This window comes from Calidris pugnax, unplaced genomic scaffold (assembly GCF_001431845.1).
Source record: "Calidris pugnax isolate Ruff unplaced genomic scaffold, ASM143184v1 scaffold9, whole genome shotgun sequence".
Classification (NCBI taxonomy): domain Eukaryota; kingdom Metazoa; phylum Chordata; class Aves; order Charadriiformes; family Scolopacidae; genus Calidris; species Calidris pugnax.
Genome location: NW_015090778.1, coordinates 1744239 through 1752144, shown reverse-complemented (window position 1 = coordinate 1752144; position 7906 = coordinate 1744239). Strand labels below are relative to the sequence as shown.

Genomic DNA, 7906 nt, shown 5'->3' with positions numbered 1-7906 from the left:
CAGGTGCGGGGAAGGGGAGGCGGGGGGGGGGGAGGCGGAGGGAGGGCAGCGCCCATCCCCGCGGCCGCGGGGCGCCCCGTCCGACGCGATGCCGTTCGCCCCGACGCGGGGGATGCGGACCCGGGTGGCGGCGGAGCATCCCCGGGGCCGCGGCGTGAGCCCCCCGGGGGTCCGGAACGGCAGCTCCCGGAGCCTGCCCGGTGCTGGGCTCCGGTCCCGGGGTAGGGGGGGGTGCTGAGCCCCTTGGCAAGGGGTGTCCCGGGCCAGGGGTGTCCCTGCTGGGCTGTGCCCGGTCCCCCCCTGGGACGGTGCCACTGGCACCCCCGGGGAAGGGGCTCTGCCATGGGGCTTCTGGGCACCTCTGGGAGCTGCTGTGAGCCCCGGGCGAGTGATACCAGCCGGGCTCTGACACACTGGGAGCATCTCCTGGAGATGCCCCTCACCAGGATGGTGCCCGCTGGGTCTCCTGCCGTGGGCACAGCAGCCCCTGGGGCTTTCTTGCCGAGGGGGCAGAAGAAGGGGAGACTTTTCCACCCTCCCCAGCTCCCCAAGCTCTCCCGGGTGTTGCAGGGGCCCGTTGCAAGTGCCCTTTGTGACTCTGTCCCGAGCTCTGCTGTGTCAACACGCTGTTGGTAAATGGCTTTGTTTAACCAGGACATGTTGGGTATGTGACCTTGCCGCCCTCCTGGTTGCAAGCGCATCTCCAAAGCCCAGATCACCTCCTCCTGGCACTTCCCAGCCCCAGCAGCTCCAGTGGGGCAGCAAGGGGAGAGCAGGGCACACCAGTGCCAGCCCAGCTCCCCTCGAGCCGTGTCAACCAGACGGGCAAAGAACAGGGCATCTTCTGGGTGTTCATCCACCCAACGCCTCGCCATGCACCCTGTAATGCAACCCCCCCTCTGCCCCTCGCAGCATTTTGCCAGCGTGTGTTGTGGGTGTCCTTGACCCGTGCCAAGTTCAGTGGGCGCCCCCGTGCTTTTCCTGGGCTTTATCTGTGCATCAGCAGGAAAATTTAGGGCCTGCAGGAGACCCCTCCTCGGCGTGTTAGTGCCGCCCCAGCTGCCAGCTCCTGTCCTTCCCACCAATCCCTGGTCCCTTCCCGCACACTGCGGCGCAGGTTGTTTTTTTTTTTTTGAATGTTCTGTTGCCTGGAGAGGGGAAAAAAAGGGAAAAAAAAAAAAAAAAGGCTGAACGGAGAAGAGGCAAAATGTGGATTAAAAATAGTTAATGAAAAAATGTGACCGCAAGCCCTGATCAACAGAGCAGGGCTGAGCCCAGCCACCGAGCGCAGCGCTGCTCCGTGTACTTCACTGTGCCAGGCAGAGGGTCTGGGCAAAGTGGGTGCAGGGGAGATGGGATGGCAGCTCCACTCCATCTCTCCTTGCTCCTCCACTGCATCCTGCCCCATCCTGTGTCCCCCGTGGCCAGAGCCCCTCTCCTTGTGTGTCTGCCCCAGTTCAGGGGGTCTGGGGACCCTGGCTGTGAGCAGAGGCTGGGCACCGTTGCCACCCTGCAGGCACGGCTGGTGGCCAGCTGTGCCCAGGTGCCCCAGGCCAGGGTTGGGCTGCTGTGGGCAATGTCACTTGTACATCTGCCCCTCATTTGTGACACGAGCTGCTCCCGGTGCGGGCGGGCGTGCACACACGCCTGTCTGCACTGACCTTTTCACTGGGCTTTTCCCAGTCCTGCGCTTCCCCTGTGACACGCTAAGCACACGTGTCACGCCGTGTCTCTCCCGCGTTTCACGGGTTTTTCATGCGATGTGATGGACCCCGCGCCAGGACCGGGGTGTTGTGTGGCTCAGCATCCCCTCCCCACAGCTGGATCCACCACTGCCCGGCCGTGCCTGCAGACCACGCTCCCTCTCTGTTGTGGGGCAGCCAGAGGATGCCCTTGACTGTCCCTTTCAGTACTGTTTGGTACCAGGGCAGTCACAGAGGGGACACAAAGAGCCTTCATCCTGACGGCACGGGGGCGAGTGCCGTCCATTTGCGTCCTGCGTTGCTGTTGACGAAACCGCTGTCAGGGTCTGTTTAAGTTTTCTTGGTTCCAAAGTGACACAGAATCAGACATCACCCGGTGCCTGGTGACATCGGCTCGCTCCCTGGGCCCCTGCTCAGCCGTTCCACAGTCGTGCAGCTCCGTGCGAACGAGCTGCGGGTCCTTCGGCGCCAGGGCTGCTCCGGGCAGCTCAGCTGGTCCTCCCCTGCCCAAGTTCCTCGCCTTCGCTTCACAGGGGAGGGACTGGAGTGGTTGTGGGTCACGGGTGGGGAGCCGGAGGCACCCCCAATCTCGGGGCAGGGACAGCGCAGGGTGAGGGACAGACCTCCTGGCTCTCCCCACCGCAGCCGTTCGTCTCCCACCCGTTTGCCCTGGTCCTGGGTGGAAAGTGGAGCAGCATCTGCAGGGCCAGGCTGGCGCTGGCTCTGGCATTGCATCAGCTTTGGCCCTGCACCGTCCCCTCCCCTGCCAAGTGCCGAAGCCCCTGCCGCGCTGGCTTGTAGCGCCGAGCTCAAAGCCAAGCCAGCCGTGGAAAGCGCTGCATTAGAGCACGGGGGGCTAATCCCTGCTTTGGGAGGGCAAGCAGCCCCCACCGCCGCCGCCTCCTGAGCCAGTGGGTCTGTGCTGGGCACGGGGCACCTCTCAGGGGGCTGCCATGGGCTGTGCCGGTCTCTCGGTGCTCGTATGGGGCCGTGGCTGTGCCCGGGTGCTGCCGGGTCACGTTGCAGATGCCCATGAGTGTCCCCGTGGAGGCTTCACGGAGCCGCTGATCCATGTAGCAATCGGCCGCAGCCATCCCAGATGTGGAGCTCGTTCCCTCTCACGTGTGGTGGCAGCCGGAGCCGGGGTGGCAAAATCCAGGGGGAATCCGAGCTGGGCAGAGCCAGGCACTGAGCCAGCCCCGGGGGGTCTGTGTGGGCATCAACCTTCACCTGCAGGTGGGGGATGAAATCCCAACACTACCCTTTTCCCATCCATTCCCTGTGCTTGGTGCCATGCCGCAGTGGTGGCAGCAGCCCAGCGGCACCGTGTGCCCTGCTACTGGGCTCACCCCATCCCCTCCCCAAACCTGGGGCTAGAGATTGCCCGGCCACGAGCCACTGGGCAGGGGCAGGTCTGAGGGCCACGGAGAAGCTGGTCCAGGGGTAGAGGGGGTCCTTGTTCTGTCTCTGTTGCCACAGGGGTTGGTACTGGTGGCTCAGGAAGGGCTCAGCAAACCAGTGTGGGCACCATTGACTGCCCCTCTCCCCCCACCCCAGGAGGAGATGATGGTGCCTGGGTCTGACACCTCTGGTCCCCCAGCGCTGGGGCTGTCGGCACTGACCCCACCCCGCGTGGGCACAGCCATCCCGGGGCTGGTTCCCTTCTCCTCCTCTCCTGTTCTGGGCACGGGTTCTCCCTCACCAGCGGAGCAGTGCTGGCTGTTTGCAGCCCGGCCCCTGCGGGGGTCAGCAGCCGCAGAGCCATGACACAGGAACGCGCCACGTTGCCCAACGCCAACGTGGGGCGAAAGTCCCCTGTGTGCCCACTGCAGTGTACCACAGCCCCTGCAGATGCCCCCGCTCGCACGCCGGGCACCATCCACCCGGTGCCCACGGCTTGGCATGCTGGAGAATCCCCCAAAGCCTGGCCCTGGCCGGGGAACATGGCTCCGGGAGCCAGTCGGGCACGGCAGGGTGAGGGGAGGTGGTGATTCGGAGCTGGGTCCAACCCACGGTGCTGCCTCTGGCAGTAGACATGGCAGAGAGGGGCTCCCTGGCTTTGGCACATCCAGCCAGCGGTGACTGCTGCTCCAAGCACTGCAGGCACCGATGCTGGGCTGCGCCAGCTCCCGGGGAGGTGCTCGGTGCTGCTGGTGATCCGAGCTGCCCCAGACCCCGCTGTCCCAGCCACGCAGGGCTCCTTCCCTGCCACTGCCTGAGCTGGTCCATGGCTACTGCACGCCCACGTGTCACAAGCTAGAAATAGCTTGTGTCTCCGAGAGCGCACCATGGGGACCGAGCTGATGGGGGTCCGTTGTACTGTGGGGCGTGGGGGTCCGGCACGGCGCTGTGGTGGCCGGCACCAGGGCAGCTGGGCCAAAGGGCCTGGGCAGGGCCCCGCTGTGCCGGGGGAGCCCCGTGGCAGATCGAGGAGCGTGACCAGCCCCGTGCGCCAGGACCCCTCACCCAGTGCAGTCTGCCCAGCTTGGCCACGGCAGCGCCCCGGGGCCGGGGGAGCCGCTGCCAGCCCGGGGGGAGTCTAGGGCAGAGCCCCCCCCGCCGCTAAATCCCATCGCAAGCAGCTAAAAATAGAGACACCTCTGCCCCAAAGCTGCCTCTCCGGCCGCGGAGAGGGGCTGGCAGCGAGTTTGCTGCTGACCCACGGTGCCCGGGAGGAGCCTTCCCCCTCCCTGGGGCAGGGATGCTCGGGGTGGGGACCGGGGAGTCAAGGGTGTTGTTAGGGAGGTGGTGGGGGGTCAGGGATGTTGGTGGGGGGCTGAGGAGGAGACAGGGATGCTGGCAGGGGGTTGGCAGAGGGATGAGGACAGAGATACTGGAGGGGGGGGGATGGTGACAGGGATGCTGGTGGGAACCTGAGAGGGGGACAGGGACAAGGATGCTGGCATGGGGCTGGTGGAGGGACAGGGATGTTGTCGTAGGGCTGGCAGGAGGACAGGGACAGGGATGCTGGCGTGGGGCTGGCAGGAGGACAGGGACAGGGATGCTGTCATGGGGCTGCCAGGGAGTGAGGTCAGGGATGCTGGTGTGGGGCTGGCAGGAGGACAGGGACAGGGATGCTGGCGTGGGCAGGTGGCCGGCAGGCACCCACTGAAGGTCCCAGTTCCCAGAGCCCACCCAGTGAGGTCTGTCCCAGGAGACAGTTCCTTCTGTCCTGGGACTGTCTAAATAAGGCGCGCGCCGGCAGGTCCAGCTCCCCGAGCCGCATCTGGAGCCCCACGCGCTGATTAATGAGCTTCTCAGGCAGCCGCTTGCGACATGGCGAGTGGGTCCTCATGGAGGAAACACGACTTTCCCAGGGATAAAAATAGGCATGGGCAGAGCGGCGAGCCCTGGGAGCGATGGCTGGTCGGGGAGCGCGGGGCTCCAGCCGGTGCCCGGGGGGGAGGTTGGGGGGGGGTGGTGATGCCACAGTGTCTGTGTGGCACCGGCGCTGCTTGCCGTCTGCTCCGTCCCCATCCCTGCCGGCTGGGCTGCCCTCACCCCCCACGGCTGTGCCACGCCGTAGGGGCTGCCATCAGAAGGGCCCCCTGTGGGAAGAGATGAAATCCTGCTCAGGAGCCCCGTAACCGGCTTAGGGGGATGGAGGGAATTACGGCACCTCGTGAGCCGGGCTTTGCACGGGAGCTCCCGGGCGTCCGGTTAATGGTTAACGGCCCCGGGGGTGGCAGCCACCCCATCCCTCCCCTGGGAGCTCCCTGCCCACCTCCATCCCCCGGGTGGGTGCCACAGCCTGCGGGCGAGGGATGGGGTGGCCCAAGGGATGACCTGCCACCCTGTGAGGTGAGGGACAAGGTGGCCCGAGGGAAGTCCAGCCACCCCGCGGGGCCATCCTGGCACCGGGCTGCCTCTGCCACTGGAAATCAGAGCTGCTGGGAGTGGTGGTGGTGGGGAGGGATGGCACCCCCCACCCTGGGAAGATGCTCAGGCGTGAGGAGGGGTCCTGGGCTCTTGGGGCTCAGCACCGATGTGCCACCAGGCACCAGCACCGGTGTGGGGTGGCCCTGCAGGTCTGTCCGGCATGGGGGCGACGTCCTGTGGGGCTGGAGAAGGTGCGAGAGCCAGGGATGGGGGGTCTGGTGTGGGCTTGGTGGGCAGAGGGGTGCCATGGCCACAGCTCCGACGCCGTGGCGGGAGGATGCGGCAGGTACACTGCGGCTCTTCAGCCTAACGGGAAAAACGCACAAACAACCCGCTGAACATTAAAGCCCGGCAGGGTCAAGCGAGGACGGGGACAGGACCGTGGCGCGGTGACCAGGGGTGGGTGGCTCTGCGCTGGGGCAGCCTCCCCTCCGGTGCCTGCCTGCCCCCAGCCATGCATCCCCCAGCTCGCCCCGGGGACAGGTCCCGCTGCCCACGTCCCTGTGACCTGGCATCTCGTGTAGGGTCACCCACGCACCAGGGCCCTCGCCACCCGGGCAGAAGAGCTGCTGAGGGCTGGTAGGAAGCCCAGCACCCTGCGCTGCTCCCCATGCGGCTCGTGGCCCGGCGGAGGGATGTCCCAGCCATGTCTCCTCAGCCTCCTCCTGCTCCTGCTCTGCTGCCAGGTAAGGATGGGACATCCCGGCACGACGGTGCCCTGCCCTCCCTGTCCCCAAGCCACCACCGACGGCAGACCCTTGCCACAGCACCGTGTGGCATGTCATAGCCTGTGCTCGCCCATGGCTGTCCCCAAGCCAGGGTCGCTGCCCGGCACAGCACGGTGGCCCCGCCGGCAGGTGGTGGGTGACACTTTGTGGTGTCCCCAGGGCCCCTCTGCCCAGATCACGGATTTCCTCTTCGAGAGCTGGAAGGAGTACAGCGAGGAGTGCCACCGCAACATGAGCCGCATGCCCGCGCCCACAGGTGAGATGGCACGGGGTCTGGGGGGACAGGGGACCAGGGAGATGGTGACTGGGGAGAGGGGCTGCGTGGGGCATGGCCGGGGGCACTGCCACCTCCCGTCCCTCCACAGAGCTGGTCTGTAACCGCACCTTCGACAAGTTCTCCTGCTGGCCCGACACCCTGCCCAACAGCACTGCCAGCGTCCCCTGCCCCTGGTTCCTGCCCTGGTACCAGAAAGGTAACGCCCGGCCATGCATTATGTGTACACACGTGTTGTGTGTGCACACGCGTGTGTGCTCCCGGCGGTCACGCCTGCCCCGGGGTGGCTCCTGTGCCCGGCCCCCTCATGGCCCCCTCCCCTCGCAGTGAAGCACAGATATGTCTTCAAGACCTGCGGGCCGGATGGGCAGTGGGTGACGGGTCCCCGGGGACAGTCCCTGCGCGATGCCACGCAGTGCGAGCTGGACGCCGAGGACCTGGAGGCGCAGGTGGGCAAAAACAGGGGGGGAAACAGCCAGGGTGGGGGGTCCCTGCCCTGCCAGCCCTGCCCTCACCATCTCCTCATCCCTCTCCAGGAGAAATTTGCCAAGACCTACGGCAGCTTCAAGGTGATGTACACCGTGGGCTACTCGGTGTCACTGTGTGCGCTGCTCCTCGCCCTGGCCCTGCTGCTGGGCTTCAGGTAGGGGCATGGTCACCCAGCTGGGGGGCACAGGGGGTGCCGTGCCAGGGGTTTGGGCATGGGGAACTGATGGCAGCTCTCCCCCCCCCGCAGCAAACTGCACTGCATGAGGAACTACATCCACATGAACCTCTTCGCCTCCTTCATCCTGAAGGGCGTCTCCGTGCTGGTCATCGACGCCCTGCTCAAGACCCACTACAGCGACAAGATCGATGACTACAACGTGCACATCTGGCTGAGCGACGAGGTGAGAGTGTGGGGCCAGGGGGCTTAGGGGGGCCGGGGGGTAGGTGGCATGGCAGCCCTGACCCCTCTCCGCAGGCGGCCGCGGGCTGCCGGACGGCCACGGTCTTCATGCAGTACGGCATCGTGGCCAACTACTGCTGGCTGCTGGTGGAGGGCATCTACCTGCACAACCTCCTGGTGGTGGCCGTCTTCTCCGAGAGGAGCTACTTCACCCTCTACCTGTGCATCGGCTGGGGTGAGTGCCGGTGGGCTCTCTCCGTCCCCGTCCCCCCTCCCCGTCCCCAGCCATACCTCACCTGCCCCCCGCCTGCCTCCCCTCCAGGGGCACCCGTGCTCTTCCTCATCCCCTGGGTCGTCGTGAAATTCCTCTACGAAAACATCCAGTGAGTACCAGCCCCTGCAGCGGGCAGTGAGCAGTGCCTGTGGGGACGGG

The 7906-nt window shown here is 66.3% G+C and overlaps 1 protein-coding gene across 1 annotated transcript in view; it reads left to right on the top strand.

Annotated features, from left to right (window-relative positions):
* GCGR (glucagon receptor) overlaps positions 1–7906 on the top strand; it is an 11043-nt gene that overhangs the window by 1569 nt on the left and 1568 nt on the right. Inside the window, exons 2-9 of the mRNA XM_014953676.1 lie at positions 6107–6268; positions 6470–6566; positions 6676–6783; positions 6912–7033; positions 7121–7227; positions 7321–7474; positions 7549–7708; positions 7796–7856. Coding sequence (XP_014809162.1) covers positions 6107–6268; positions 6470–6566; positions 6676–6783; positions 6912–7033; positions 7121–7227; positions 7321–7474; positions 7549–7708; positions 7796–7856 — 971 coding nt within the window. The remainder of the gene's footprint in view (positions 1–6106; positions 6269–6469; positions 6567–6675; positions 6784–6911; positions 7034–7120; positions 7228–7320; positions 7475–7548; positions 7709–7795; positions 7857–7906) is intronic.